Source organism: Aristolochia californica, unplaced genomic scaffold (genome assembly GCF_029961685.1).
Source record: "Aristolochia californica isolate CCGP_79_NKW_82.1479 unplaced genomic scaffold, dmAriCali1.0.hap1 SCAF_129, whole genome shotgun sequence".
Classification (NCBI taxonomy): Eukaryota; Viridiplantae; Streptophyta; class Magnoliopsida; order Piperales; family Aristolochiaceae; genus Aristolochia; species Aristolochia californica.
In genome coordinates this window covers 1,863-17,500 of record NW_027181803.1, presented here as the reverse complement: position 1 = coordinate 17,500, position 15,638 = coordinate 1,863, and the positions used below count along the sequence as shown (strand labels likewise).

General features: G+C 47.0%; 1 protein-coding gene and 1 pseudogene across 1 annotated transcript; one reads left to right on the top strand and one right to left on the bottom strand.

The window, feature by feature from the left end:
* Positions 1-8,140: 8,140 nt before the first annotated feature.
* LOC137947564 (small ribosomal subunit protein uS11m-like) lies at positions 8,141-9,303 on the bottom strand. Its single transcript, XM_068793363.1, has one exon. It carries the CDS (start codon positions 8,852-8,854, stop codon positions 8,297-8,299), a length of 558 nt encoding a protein of 185 aa, XP_068649464.1. The 5' UTR covers positions 8,855-9,303; the 3' UTR covers positions 8,141-8,296.
* Positions 9,304-12,132: 2,829 nt separating this feature from the next.
* Positions 12,133-12,422, top strand: LOC137947565 (uncharacterized; annotated as a pseudogene).
* The last annotated feature ends 3,216 nt before the right edge of the window (positions 12,423-15,638 follow it).

The window sequence follows — 15,638 nt, the reverse complement described above, 5'->3', positions numbered from 1 at the left end:
CAACACTAGACAAAGCGGTATCATTGCGTAATCTATCCCCAAAAGAATCAATAAGGCGGCCCACCGGGAGCCACGGGTCGAACCATAAATTAGTGGTGGACCCATCTCCAATGAGATGTCGGATACACCATGTAGCGAAGTCCCTAACACGAAGAATGCCTCGCCAAGCCCAAGAACAATCCCAAGGAATCTCTTTTTTCTTTTTTTATTATAATTAGAATGAATTATGAGAATAATTCTAATAATAGCTAAGCGGGCACTAAAGCTGCAAGTAAGCTCTCGGGCTCGGTTTTTCCTGAACCCATAGTTCTAGTTTCTCTCGAAATAAGATATTTCTTTTCTTCCGAAGTCGCATTTCCCGCAGCAGCATCCAAAGCAGCAGCTAAAGCCTCATTCCGGACTGAGACCGTAGAAGAGTAATCATTTACCTAGGTCACTTGCCGAATCTCAAGGTAGAGACGAAGCTTCCGAAGACCCTGAATCCACGGGTCCAGGTAATGTGAATAGATAGGTATAGGCCCTTTCGGCCTGACCGAACTGAAATCAAAGGGGCGCAACGGCTTTTCATAGGCGGAGGCTTGAGCGCTTTCTGGCTCGCTTCAAGCCTGAAAACGCAAGATGTTTTCTTTCTACTTGGCTAAGATGTCTTCTTTCTTTCATTCTCATTGATGAATGAATTTGCATTTCATTCTTTCATTATCTTTCTAAATTGATGAATGAATTTGCAAGGATGTCTTATTTCTTTCATTAGAATTTCTGAAATTCTTTACATTTCTTTCTTGAATTCTCATTTCTAAATTCCTTTTTGAACGAATTATATGTATAATTCTTCTTCTTTTTAAATCTATTTTACCCCGTTGCTTGTACTTTGATTGTCGAGATTGGGTTGGTGTTCAGTGTACCTATCTGTATCGAAAATCAAAGAATGAAATTACAATGAATGAAATTGAATTTCAAAAGAAAGAAAAAGAATGCCAAACGCGCTACGGCTTTCGCGCTTGAGTTTGATTGCTCCCTGCATTCGGGGTGAATGAGCCAGTTCCGTTCTAATCTGAACGGGACGGGATAGGACCAAGGGTAGGAGACTGATTAATCCGGGCGGAAGTCAGATATAGAATTAGGAATCACTTGACGTTTGACCTTGACAAAAGACAGCGCCTCCTCACTTACTAGCATACGATCAATTCTCTCCAGAATTCTATCTCTTCCTCTCCTTATCTTTGTCCAGGTGAAGAATCCACTTGATGGAGACCAGAAAGAAGAGGCTTTCCTGGAAAGATTAGAATTCCTCTATTAGATTAGCATTCCCCAATCTACCGCCGCTGCTATCTTAGACAACTATTGAAGTGAAGATCCAAAGGCGAACAGCCACCTAAACGAGTTCTGCGGCTACCGACGATCGCAAGTTTGGTTGGTAAGTAGGCTTTCGAGGCTCAACTACTTCACTAGCTGAGGCACTTCTAGCGGACCTACCGATCATGCAGGGGAATCCAGCAAGAATAGGCCAAAAAGCGTAGGCTTGTTTCCTGCGCTCACGCCTGCGAGCGAAGCGCTCAAAGCGATGCGAGCCAGCTTGTAGTAAGAGGGGGGCACTTGCAGCCTTATCTCGCGTTTTCACTGCCCGCCGTACGTGACTTAGCAAGCGTTTGGCATTCTTTTTCTTTCTTTGTTTTATTTCAGAATGAGAATTGAAGAAATGAATTGAATTGAATAAAGACGAATGAAAGAATGAAATGCAAATGAATGAAATGAGAATGAAAGAAAGAAGACATCCTTTCCTTGAAAATGAATGAATCAATGATAATGAAAGAAAGAAGACATCTGATCTTAGAAAGAAAGAAGTCTGACAAAGAATGAAATGACATTCATTGTCATTTCATTCTTTCTTTCATTTTCTTTTCTAAATGATAATGAAGAAAGAAAACTGTTAGAAATGAATGGTTCAATTCCGGGCATTTCCCACATCCCCCATGAGCTAATTTAGGGAGTCGTTCGGTGTCGGGCCGCTTGCGCTGTGTCCTTGGGACCCACCCCACCAGGACGAGGGAAAAAGAACCTCCGATCCTGTGTCCAATGTTTACTTAACCGGCTGAGCTAGCGAAGGTTCTCCCTTGTTTGTTTGTTGCCCTATTAGTAAGCAAGCGACATACTATCAAGTAAGGCGTGAATTGGGCCCTCTTAAGTAAGTTCGAAGCACTAAGAATAATTGGCTGCACTGGAGGTTCGCTACTGGTTGAACTAACTATAATTATAGGGCCCTTACTTCGCTACCGCTTGGTCCTTGCCAACTTACTAATAGGGCGCCTCTCGTTTCCAAGACCTGAATTGAGAAAGCTGCCAGGGATTCGAGAAAGATTGAATAGCTAACCGCATTCCGAGATCTCATGTCTTGCCGCGATTCCGGGAGCTGATGAAGAATCTTCGAGAAAGAAATGCCACCGGTCAAGAAGTGGCAGATCGCGATTATCTGGCGTAGCAGCTCTCTCTATGTGGAGGAGGTAATGAGGCACAGGAAGGCCGCCCTCCGCCCAGAACATATCAGGGCCGGGTCCTTGCTACTAAACTGCGTCATTTCGGGTTCGATTGGAAACAGAAATGGACCAACCGGCCGGAAAAGAAGGACCCGACCTATCGTGGCGTGGTAAAGGTATTGTCTGTGGTGTTACTACAAAGAAAGACCCTTATAGGGCATCGAACAGGTTCGACTCTAATCCTTCCCGAACCGAAGGTTCAATCTTTTTCAATGAAATGAAATTTCATTCAATGAAACCGTAGCGCGCGCGGTTAAACCAACGGTGACACGGTTGAACCTTTGCGAAGTATTGTTGGTTAATTACAACCTGAGCTGAGTGAGGGATCAGATAAACCGACGCGAAGTTGGGTCTCTATAATTTAGCGAAGTCAGGGGCTCTTGATTTTGTTCATTATAAAAGCTTGCCCCCGTTTACTACGTACGGTTACTTCTGTAGGAGCAGGAAGAACCGGAAGCGGGCTCCTCCACTCCTTCTATTCACTATTGCTTATAGGGCCCGGATCCTGCATTACCACCGGTCCAATTGGTGAATGCCACCACTAGGGTTGCTCCCGGAATTTCCCTGAACTATATCACCAAGTTCGGTTGCACCCGAAGGGCCTGATTTCTGCTCGTTCCCCTTAGAATAGAAAGGGATACCGGTAGCGAAGGTGAAAAGCGGGTGAAACGGACCAGAGTTCAACCAGTAGCGAAGGTATTGGACTCCCGGGGCAGTAGCTTTGTGAAGGCCGATCGAATCAGCGAGTGGAAGTGCTAGTAAAATAAAGCCTTCCTTGATCACTTATGGATTCCGGGCTGTGTGAAGAAAGGGCTTTTGTTCCCCTTTATCTTCAGCTGAGCTTTAGAGCCCTATTAGTAAGCCCTATATTAGTAAGGGGAGATAAGAGATCTCCACTCGGACACTACAGAGGTGCAATCTAGAGCGGACAGTAAGATCTTCCATTTCCGCTACTCTCGGCTTGACTGATTGATGATGGAGCGATTCATTCTCCTAAGTCCGGCGGGATAGAACTAATTTCTTTCCGATGTTGGAGTATGCTCTCCTAGGAAAAGGAGTTTTTCAATGCCTCTTTCTGACCCGGAAAACTACAATAGCAACTTTGGGTACCTGCCTTAGCAGCAGGGAGCACTGAGCAATGGGGGGGGGGATGAGCTGGCATTAGACTTTACGATTGAACACCCCAGACAAAAAACGTGAGCCTTTAAGCTGAAAAACCGCCCCATATGCGATAAGGGCGAGACGGCTTTGAAGCTGGGTTCGCCTCCTTAGCTTTAGAGAGAAGACAAGACGGCTAAGGAAGTCCGCTGCTATAATTCAAAAAAGAGAAATGAAAGAAAGAATGAAATGCAAATTCATTCAATTCTAATTCAAGAAAGAAGACATCCTTGCAAATTCATTCAATTCTAATTAAAGAAAGAATCCTTTGGCAAATGAATGAAATGAGAATGAATTTCTTAAATGAGAATGAAAGAAAGAAGACTATTTTCACTTGCAAATTCATGTTACAATTCATGAAATGCAATTCATTTCTTCAATGAGAATGAAAGAAAGAGAAAGATAAAGAAAGAAGACAAAGAATGAAATGACAATGAATGAAATGAATTTCTTCAATGATAATGAATTTCTTCAATGAGAATGAAAGAAAGAATTGAAGAAATTCTAATTCAAGAAAGAAGACATCCTTGTTGGACATCCTTGTAAATGAATGTTGAATTTCTTGGATCCAGTTTTTCTTTTTTGCGGTAGAGGAAATGGTGACAGAGGCCTAGTAAGAAGCACCGGGAGTTCTTTATTAAGTTATCGATCCAGTTGGAATTCTAACGGGCCCCGAACCACACTGATTACTTATCTTCATTCGCACTAAAGAACTGGTGTCTCACGCACGAGCAATTGGTTTTTCCGATGAGTGATAGCAAAGTCTACCTCGCTGTGAAGGTAGAGGAAGCGAGAGCACTCGCAGTTTACCCGGTTCCAGGGATAGATTCATCAGTAGCATATCAATATCGAGATAGCCCATTGTTCTGGTTTATATTCCCGGTTACTCGGCTCCAAAAGCACCAAGATTAACCAATTTAATCACAGGCAGACTTGTTTGATACGCCTAACAACCATCCATACATATGCGTATCCCCCAAGATCGCCCCTTATGGCGCGAGGGGTATAGGCTCTCCCTCTTGGGAAGAACAAGTCAAGCTCGTGGGTTGCCAGAGGTCACCTTAGCCAACGACCCACGGCGGGCGAAAGTCCTTGGAGGCTCGACTCCGCCCTCCCGCTCTGTCGTGCCGGAAAGGATAAGCCCGGGTCTGGCGGCTTATGGCCCCCAGGCTAACGGTCCAGCACGAAGTAGACCGGTACCCCTTTATCTGGACAGATTACCCCGTACCTTCCCTACTTAACGTCTGACCCTCTTAGCCCGCCCATCTGGGCAACTCCCAGGTGGGTACTGCCCCGTGTAGCTCGGGGTGGGGGGAGGCGGACTTTTTATGCGCCATGGGTCTCGGGCCATATTGAGCGCCATATCAAGCAGCTTATTAAGCGCCATATTTAGTGCCATATCATGCGCCTCGTATATAGCCCTTTCCAGCTCCCAATTATGCGACATACGTAGTGCCATATCAAAGGTATATTAAGCGCCTAGATGACTGTTACTCCTGTCACGTAGGATGACTCAAGTCCTGACATTTCCGAAGGTAAGGAGATAGCAGATTTTAGCTCTTATTATTATATTATGGTAGCCCTCAATAACCTCATAACCGGTGTTTCCTTCCCTATGTGCTCTGGGCGGATCGGGCAGGTCCTACCGGCCCAACCCGCCCCGCCCCCAAAAACAAAAAGAACATAGCGGGGAGTCGACCCATATATACTTGCTTAGAGGGCGGGGCTTGCCTCTTGCAGGGACACATGGGATCTTATGCGTCACGGCATGAACCTGACCTTGAGGTCTGTCGTGAGAAGAAAAGCAGCTGTTGGCCCTTTCCTCTTCCGCTCCCAGCAAGGGCCGGCAATAACTGCTTACCGGCGGTAGCCGAATTCTCCGGCTGGATTGGATCCTACTTTCTTTTCCCGACGAGGGAAAAAGTACCACAATTCATGCTCGGCTAGCCGGGCACAAAAGCTTTGACAGGGAAATTGGGCCTGGCAAGCAATTCATGACTGCTATAGTTACTGAAATTGAAACGGGGAAAACATGGAAAATCACCAATGTTTATGGCAGCAACTTTTGCTCTGGTAGAAGGGAGCTATGGAAGCACCCCAGGACTATAAAGCTAGCGCTCACGCCCCTTGTAGCAATAGGGCACTGCAACTGCTGGTTCGGCAATAAGCGCCCTCTGTAGTAAAGGTGCTCCGCCCCTTGTATACAGAGAGCCTACGGCGCCTCTTGCTACAAGGGGCGCAGCCCCTTGTAGCAAGAGAGCCATAGGCGAGAGCCATAGGCGCCTCTTGCTACAAGGGGCGTGTGCGGTGCCCCCTATGGCCTTTGGGCTTGTGCGCGTTGTGCCCGCGGGCAGCAAGTGCCCCCTATTACTACTTTGTGCTCCGCCCCTAGTATACAGAGAGCCTACGGCGCCTATTACTACTTGGGGCTTGTGCGCTTAATCTAGTCATTCTTCGAAAGGTTTTTCTCTACCATTACCATTAAGCTATTTCCGCCCACAGAGTCGAAGATGTTAGAGTTATCCATAATTGTTTAGCTCTGAGCATTCGGCCTCCCACCGCGAGACCCGGTTGGCAAACCGAAATACTACCCTTTTACTGTGCCGTTCCATAACAATTCTCTCATGATTTGATCTATACGCTCTTCCACCCCTGTCAAGGTTCTATCAAAGATTTCCCCACTTTTTGAAGTTTGACTCTTCCAGGGAGCGATAGCCACCGTACCGATTGCGGAAGTTCAATTATTCTTCGTTGGATTTGCTCTATGACCGCTTACCAGTCTTTCAGGCTTGTCTTTTCCCGGGGACTTACTTGACTTTATATGAATAGATTTCACTCCTAGCTGCACTGATGCCCATAATCTCTTTTTTTCTTTTCTGGGCTCTCTTCTCTTAGAGGAGCTTTTCAAAGAGTGAATTGCTGCTCCAGAGGCTCTGCAGAACTGCTCTAGAATTTCTCGGAGACCCTTCCTTGGATGATGCTTCCCCTACTAGTTTCGTGTAATCGGCGAAAAGCCAATGATTCATTGCTCTTGCTGTCGGGGCTAGAAGCATACATACCTGATCTCCCCCCTTCTTCCATTGCTCTGTTGAGTCATCTACCCAGGATTTCGGCATTCATTATGTATAGGTAGGGGGATTCACTGCAAATACTAGCTTCCTGGTCTGCGTCTGCCATTTACCATTGCAGCAATCCTTTGAAATGCAGGGCTCTTATTAAAGAAAGATTATTTGAAAGATGAATCTCAAATTTAGCCTGTCATATGCGCTGTCCATGTCCAGTTTGACTATCATCCGTCTTCTTTTCTTTTCCCTCGTTTGGCTTCATAGATTGCTTCTTGGACACTACATATGTTCTCCGTGATGCTTCTGTCCTTTTTTACCCTTCTTCCTTGCTGTGAATGAAGTTCTTTCTCCCCAATCTGTTTGCTATGACCTTTGTCGCTGTGGAAGGTCTGAATCTCTCTAACTTCTCAGGTCTGGTTTCCTTTGGGATCAGGGAGATAAATGATGAGTTTACTGACCCATTTCCCCTAAATTCCACTAGATCTCGTTGAAAGTAGTCCCGGAATAGGTTAACTTGAAAGCCGTCCGGGCCTGGGGCTTTATTTGGCTTGCTCTCGAATATTACCTAATAGTTTCAGTACTCACTGGTTCATCTTTGAATGTGTCATTCCCAGTGGATCCTATCTATTTTCCAGCATCCTTTCTTGGCTTGCTCTTCTATCACCTCTTCTCCATCCAGTTTTTTGCTGAAGAAAGAAGGTTGTTGCCTCGCCTCTTTCTCCTTCTTGATCTCGTCTCGTTTGTGGGTTCCCTGGTCATTCTGAATTGAAGCTATGAAGTTGGAATTTCGACGATTGACAATGCTTAGCAACCGTATTGAGAAATCGTCTGAGAATCTCTTCTTTTCCAGTTTCTAATGGTTGCTCTAATATACCCAGCTTCCTTCTCACATAGTTAATCTGTTGCATCCTATTTTGTGATTTACCTTTTTCTTATTTCAAGTTTCGTTCTTATATCCACTTCAGTCTTCCTTTCTTTCCTCCCTGTCTTTCTGGAAGCTCAAGGTCCAGGATTTGAGCTTTGCTTTGAGAAGACAGGAGGGTGAAACTTTTCCTTCTCCACTTGCTGCTGGATGGTTCAGAACACCCTGGATTCTCAAACCATGTCTGATCACATCTGAATGGAATGGGTCCCAGCTTTGGCCGTTCTAGGCAGTTATGTTCTACTGGCCTGTGATCAGAGACAAAACTTGGGATGACAGCCATCTAATTCTGCCCAGGAGCCCAGCTTCAAAAGAAGGCCACGCCGCAAGCGCACAAGCCCCAAGCCTACAATAGCAATAGTAGCCATGCGGGCCCCTTTACACAATAGGGGCGTGTGCGCTTAGCCCCAAAGCATAGGGGGCAACTAGCGCACAAGCCTTAGGGCACTTGACGCCCGGCGGCTTGTGCGCTAGCTGTGCCCGCTTTAGTGTGCGCTGTGCGTATGGCAGCAAGTGCCCGGCGGCTTGTGCGCTAGCGTAAGGCTCCCTCCCACTTCCCTCCGAGTCAGATTTTTTCCGGAATTGTTGTCAAGTGAAAATGGATAACTTCATTGTTGGAACTAAACTATTTGAACACGACGTTTCCTGGGGAGTCGGCATCCATTATGTGGAAGTTGGGTCACATCGTGGATGTACATAATTTGAGATTGATCTCCTACTCCTTCACTTCGCTTACACTCAGCAAAGGTATAACCTTCTCTCCAGCTCAAGATCACAGCTTTCTTTTTCCTGAAAAAAGTGGATCCTTTCACTTTCATTACAACCGACTTCATCCCCATCTTTCTGGCGGATCGCCCTACATGTTCTGCAGTTGCTCCAGCTGCATACCGAGAAAGACGAGACCCCCCTTTTCTTTCCTCCAAACAACCTGCGGAGGCCCCAGTTTTTTTATTCCCCCTAGCATCCGTCACGGTAACAAAGGTCTTATTGTGGATCGGTGGTAAATGGACAAAATCTTTGTTTTTCCGCTCCAATTGCTCATCTTCCTCCGAGATGCTCTGTACGAAGTTCATGGATTTGAAACTCCTGTCCGCAATAACTTGTTGCTCTACGCGCTCGGCCGTCGTTTTTTCCTGGGGCATCGTATTAGAAGTGAATTTAGCTAATAAGTCTTCCATGGATCCATAAGACACAAGAAACTCTACTCTTAATCCCAGAGCCGCAATTATTGAGACAGCTTTAAGATCTTGTTCGTAGTTTCAGATAAGAATTGTGCTCAGTGGTTACTGAGAAATGCGTGGGAGAAGGTGCACTATTAGTTGTAGTTGAACCATGTCTCTCGGATCTCTCGGAAGAGCCTTTGGGTTACTGGGCTACGGTTTCCTTGAGGCATGGTTTGAGCCCCGCTTCAAAAAGTGCCCCTCTTGCGTACAGGGGCTTTCTACCTGATAGCAAGAGTGCCTACGGCACCTATTGCTACTTTGGGCGTGTGCTAGCGCACAAGCCGCCGGGCACTGCAGCCCCTATTGCTATAAGGGGCGTGTGCGAAGTGTGCGAAGAACTCGGTCTTAGTCTGACTTCGGGAAGAGCAATTCCCTTTCTTTTAGCTGTAATCAGAATTGACTTATCTAGCCCATCCACACCTATTATTTATGATGATAGAGAACCCGGGACATTCAAACACTGGAAGAACCTCTTGGATTGGATCTCAGCAAAGGGAGAGGAACCACTACGTACAGAGTTTGTAACAGCAAAAGGGACAAGCCCACCGGGTTGAGAACAACCATAGTACCTAGATAACCTAAACCTTTGTACATGAATGAATGCACAAAAACGACTCCCTATAGTTATCTATCTTTCTATCCAGATATATACGAGATCTCCTACCTATCAGTCACCGACTTGATACATACGGGAACAACCCACCAAGACATCAAGGATTTGAAGATATTATATTCGAGCATGGCACCGGTAGCTAATGAATGCGAGGACCCATAGCTCCATTTCAAAGTCCTATCATCTATGCTGCATTTCCAACACACTGGACCTTAGCTGTTCTCCGCTGGGGAAATAGCTACTTCTAGCCTGAAGAGTAATGCATGAAATCATGGAGTGGGCTTCTTCGTTACCTCGGGTTGGGATCTTCCCCCGAAACGATAGAAGAGATGGCTCCCGATCATACACTCATGACTTGCATAAAAAATCATCCGGCTGGCCGGCCCTGTTTCGCTACAAGTTTCGATCTTGGCAAAGAAGTTTCATTTACCACCAGCACCAACTCAGATTGAAGACGGCTCTTCCTTGCTAGTCGAAAAGGCAGTTTTTTTCAATCTCGCGAGGACAGCCCCAAGATTACTCAGCTGAGGGCTGCAATCTTTTTTCGATAAAAAAGCAGCTCTGACCTCTCTTCTGGCTTAATACATAGATGTTTTTGCATGGTCTTATCGGTCCCGATTCCTCCTTGGTAGAGTAGCACCGCTTGGTTGTACGGTCCGATGCCAAGCCGGTTAAGCAGGAATTGAGGAAAATGCATCATAAAGTTATGAGCTCCTTCGGTTAAAAAAGGCAGGAATTCGTGCGCTCTTGGAGGTATCAAAACATTCGTCCCATTGATTATGAAGATCGGATCTCCTTGTCCCAGTTTCCTTGGCCACTGGGGGCATCAGAATCCGCAGTGATTTCGGAGATATAAAATAATTGTCCAAAGTAGTTCCTTTGCCCAACATTGATATGATTGTTAATCCCACTGCTGGTAGCTTCTGTCTCTTATTGATTGATTTTCCAGTGTTAATCAGGCCTAGCTTGACGCGCCCCTACTAGTAAAGGGAAAACTCCAGTGCGCGCTAGCTGCACGCGAAAGCCAGCGAGCGAGAAAAGCGAAGCGAGCCAGCTTGACTCCATAGGGGGGCTTTCAAGCGCACACGCCCCTTATAGCAATAGGAGCCAAGGGGCGTGTGCGCATGGCAGCAAGTGGGCCCAAAGTTGCAAGAGGGGCACTTTTTGAAGCCCGCTCGATTTCGAGATGTAAAAGAGAAGAAAGAGCTCGCGAGAAAGCTGCAGTGCCCTATGGCTAAGGGGCTTGTGCGCTAGAAGTGACAATTGGTAAAAAGTCTCGATTCCGAGGAAGAAGGATCTGTTCCCATGTAGTCGGGGCCGGCCACACCGGGGAATCTCACTAATTGGAAGGAAGAGGAGGGCTTCGATCCATTGTTATTCGGTTCCTCGGTGTAGAGAGATCTCTGCCATAAAACAGAGAGCTCGTAGGCCTTATTCTGCAGATCAAAGAGCTTCGTAATTCCCCATTCATCCGAAGTAGTATAGTAACGAACAGAGGCATGATGGGCCAACTACTACGACTACATGCGCATCTAGTGCTGTGGCTTGGAAGCAAGCTACCTTGACCATCTTCCGAAGTTCTAAATAATCTACTGATCAAACGCTGTAGGAGCGGACTGCTCTACATTCAGCCACGCCACAGTTACCCCCGAAGCGCAACGGACGGGACGAAATCAGGCAGCCAATTGCTGGCTCTGAATAACCAGCCCAGCAAGAAGCTCAATTCTTCCATAACATAACGGGGCGGGGTTGCGCGCGAGCCGAGTGACGTAGGTGCACAAGAGTACTTCGCGCCACAACCATCTCTTTTTTATAGGTTCTACGGACCGATGCCTGCTGCTTCATCTGGGAGAAAAGAATCATAGATATGCCGGGGAAGAACAGCCATAAAAAGATTCCTCGTGTATCATCTGTAGCAGAACTATGAACGGGAGCTAGCAATCCGGACCGTATTGAAGAGGTTCCTGAGACACAGCATGGAAGAGTCACAATATTAAGAAGCGAGGTCCAAGAATTCAGAAGGGGTAGAATTACTGAATGAATACGAGCTGTGGCTAATACCCGAGGCATAAAAGAAGCATTTTCTACGGGATCCCGAAACCACCAGCCACCCCGACCTAATTCATGATGAGCCCACCAACTTCCTGGCAAGATGCCTACGGTTAAAAACAACCGACATGTCAAGATCCAAATTCGAATGGGTTCCTGGTCCTGGTCAGAGACCACAGTGTTCGCGCCGGCGGTCCAACAAAGAGGCGAAGTAGTGGTATCTTTCTTTCCATTACGAACGACACGCTTCGCCTGCTCCCTCCCCGTGTCCATTAGCGCTCCTGTCCAGAGCGAAGAGAAGGCGAAAAAGCGCCGCCGAAGCTGCATGAGCAGGCTTCTATTGCTACGCAACAATAGAGCAGGATAGCATTTTGCGCCCACATGTTTGAATTTGAGGGTAAAGAGCTCTCTTGTTATACGGGATCCGACGCATCCAGCAGAGCGAAGCAGCGTTCCATTCTTTTCGGCGGCATCCTTCCGCATTGGCGGCGAGTGGAGTGCAACAATCCCATTCATCATTTTTGATCTACATAAGCCAAAGCCCATAGCACTGGCGACGTCTCCGGCATAAATGCAAGGAGGATGTATAGCTGATAATTGATCTTGTGGAACAGGATTTGATTCTGCAAGCGGTTCGGTACGAACGAAGAAATTTCGAACAAAAGGATCGGAACTCGCTGATAGGAAAGGAGAGAAAAACAAAGCAATGCCAACAGCGGAGTCAATCCGCTGTTCATCAATAGACGAAGCTCTCTCTTTTTCATCTCGTGCCAGATGCAACAAAAGATGAGTCCTTTTTCCTTCTCGCGAACCACGGGAGCGCCTAGCGCCCAGAGGAGCAAAGCTCATTTTCCTTCCAGGGTAAAGCGGCGCATAAAAAAGGGCTGGCCCGTCAAAAGTCCGGTTCCTTCGCGAACGAAGTTCAGAATCAACAAGGGTTCGTAGAACTTTGGGAGTGTACAACTCACTTTTTTGTTCGTAACGAGGGAGAGATAGAATGGAGTTCTTCACGAAGTTCGAGACAAAGGAACAAAAAAGAGTTTCTCTATGGCCTCCTCGTTTTGAAACATTATGGCTTTGGGGTCGACCCCGGTAACAAAGAAGGAATCCATAAAAACTTGGGATCCAACACCATGATAAAATACTACCCTCATGATTAGACCATGTCCCTGAGATTTGATAAAAGAAAGGTGCATTAGCGGTTAATACGTTGTAATTGGATAAGTTATTAGGAAGATGACGGAACGAAAGACCAAGGAAAGGAAGAAGAATGCACCAAAATGCAGGTGCTGCACCAAACGCTGGTGGTTGTTTCTTGTTGTAAGTGAATGCAACGAAAAGACCCGGAAATAACGAATAATGAGACAATGAATTTATTGACATTTCGTGCTCATTTCTAAATTGCTTATTCCCATCATCCGGTAACCACAGGATGATCCACAAGAAAGGTGGCAGGATTCGAACCTATGGCCGGCCCGCCCCTGCCCTGCTGGGTTGGGTTGCCGGGTTAGCACCCCTCGTCGCCTCTGTACCCGAAACAGATGCGCTGCGCTACCCAGCGCGTAACCTTGTCTCCCCTACCCCTCTTCTTGTTGTGCCATTACCAATCGCGGGTAACCCCCGGGCCGGCCGCCCCTGACCTAATAAGAACGATGATCCTTATGACCAAACAAGGACCAGCCAACGGACCACGATCCAGGGAGGCTCGAAAGCCTAAGCGCTCAAGCCGACGGCGCTCACGCCTGCGAGCGAAGCGCGGGTGCCACTATTGCTATAAGGAGCCAAGGGGCGTGTGCGCATGGCAGCAAGTGGGCAAAAAATTGCAAGAGGGGGGCACGACGGCTCACTCAAGCCAACGGCCTCTGCAGCTGCAGTGCCCGCGGGCACTCTAAGCCCGCAAGGGCAGCAAAGCAAGTGCCCGCGGGCTTGTGCGCTAGAAGCCGGCGAGCTTCGTCTCGCTTTGATTTGAGCGCTCACTTCAGCTGGGGCTTGCTGGGCTCTCTCTGATCGAAATGTGGGCTCACTGAAACTCGCATTTCGATAGTGTGAAAAGAAAACTTGGAAATGAAACCAACATTATTTCTTCCTCTAGAAGTTGGGGTTCTTTGTTCTGTTATCAACTCGTATACTTATACTTACCTTATTATTCCGGTTCTCAACTCAAATAGAAGACCTTATTCTAGCTCTTGACACCTTCGGAGCCTTTTTCTAAACTCCCCAATCCAATCCTCATAACGCTTCTCTCTTTTCGTCACCCCTATAGCTCATGTTCATGGCTCACCCGGTCTATCAAGTTCAGAACAGAAGACATATTGCTTTCTTGAATGCTTGTTTGTAAACAGCCAATTCGTCGCTCAGAGAGGAAAGAACGGGAGGCGTCGTCGGAATGTGGAACGGTGGACGCAGAAAGAACTCCAGAAGTTCCCAGTCAACTATTATCCCTGGAATGCGCTTCGGGGTTGCTTGCATTGGTTCTTGAACCGCTCTCAGCTTTGAATAGCGTAGCTTCGTACCCGAACAATAATCGGATCCGGGCCTAAGACCTTGTGTTCGGCCTGAAACAACTGTATGTAGTAGAGAGAGGCGGCGCCGAAAGGCTATCAACGTATACGTATATAGATATAGTGAGTGTGCGTGCAGGGTGTACCACTTACGAGAAAGAACCCCAAGTCAGTCAAGTAGTTAACCAAACACAAGTAAGTAGTTCGTCAGTCCTTGCCAACTTACTAATAGGGCGCCTCCCGTTCTTTCTTCTTCATTTCATCATCTTTGTTGTGTTGTTCCGTTCATAGGTCCCAAGTCTGTCTCCTCCCTCTTCTTAAGTTAAGAAAAAGAAGAATGCTTCTTGATTGAACGAACATTGTCAGAACCACCACAGGCCACCCACGTCTATTTTATATTTTGAACAAAAAGGCAAAGGCCTCCATAATCCTATATATTTAGATTTTGCCTTTTGATTGGAGTCCATAATAACTGGCAGGTTTCATTAATGAAAAGAAAAGCAGAGGCCCGCATCTGCTAGCATTGTGGTTTGGAATATATTCTTTATCAATGGCCCACCCTTTCTTTGAACCTTGTCAATGATCGAACTTACAGATATGAACTGAGTGCCATTTGATGAGTCACTGAGAACAAGGGAGAGGGAAATGGAAAGGATGAAGTAATGAAAGAGGAAGTCATTGCTAGTAGTAACGACTTGTCACGATCCATTGGTTCATATAGAATCCATGTCCTAGGTGTATCAAAAAACATGATTTTCGCTAAGCGTATATAATAAAATAGAGTGAAAGGGGCCACCCCAAGACCTTGGGGGTACTAACTAACAGCTGAGTCCTCTCCGAACCGCAGGAGATAGTTGCCCATCATACGGCTCACCAACTTCACTTGCCTCTCAGGGGGGCTCGCTCCGGGCAGGTTCGGATCACTTACAATACACGGCTCTACGAAGGAAGCTGAAAAACCGCTCAAAGCTAGCGCTCAAGCCCACTTGCTGCCATGCGCACATGCCCCTCTCGCGCGTCAAGCTCTTAAGCGTCAGGGCTACGCACCTGACGCAATTGGTGCTTATCGCACTCTTGCTATCAGGTAGAAAGCCCCTGTAGCAATAGGGCCGTAGGCCCCTATTGCTTGTGCGCTAGTATGGCGTGTGCGCTCGCTCTTCGCACACGCCCAAAGTAGCAAGAGGGGCACTTTTTGAAGCCCCAAGGCCATAAAGCGCACACGCCCTAAGGCTGCAGTGCCCTAAGGCGTGTGCGCTTACACGCCCGCTTCTAGCGCACAAGCCCCAAGTAGTAATAGGCGCCGTAGGCTCTCTTACTACAAGGGGCTACGCACAAAGTAGTAATAGGGGGCTATTCAGCACCTTGTAGTAAGAGGGGCACTTTTTGACGCTTTCTGGCTTGCTTCGCTGCTTCGCTCGCAGGCTTTCACTTGGAGTGCCCTAAGGCTTGTGCGCTTTCTGGCTCGCTTCGCTGCTTCGCTCGCAGGCTTTCGCGCTTTGAGCGAGCGCATCCGCGCTCCGCTCACTGGGTTAGGAGCGTTTTCAAGATGAATCTTTTCCTCTTTTTCGATAAGAAA

Excerpts from the sequence above, each read along its gene's own strand:
- LOC137947564 (XM_068793363.1), bottom strand. The coding sequence starts at position 8,854 with ATGGAAGACTTATTAGCTAAATTCACTTCTAATACGATGCCCCAGGAA.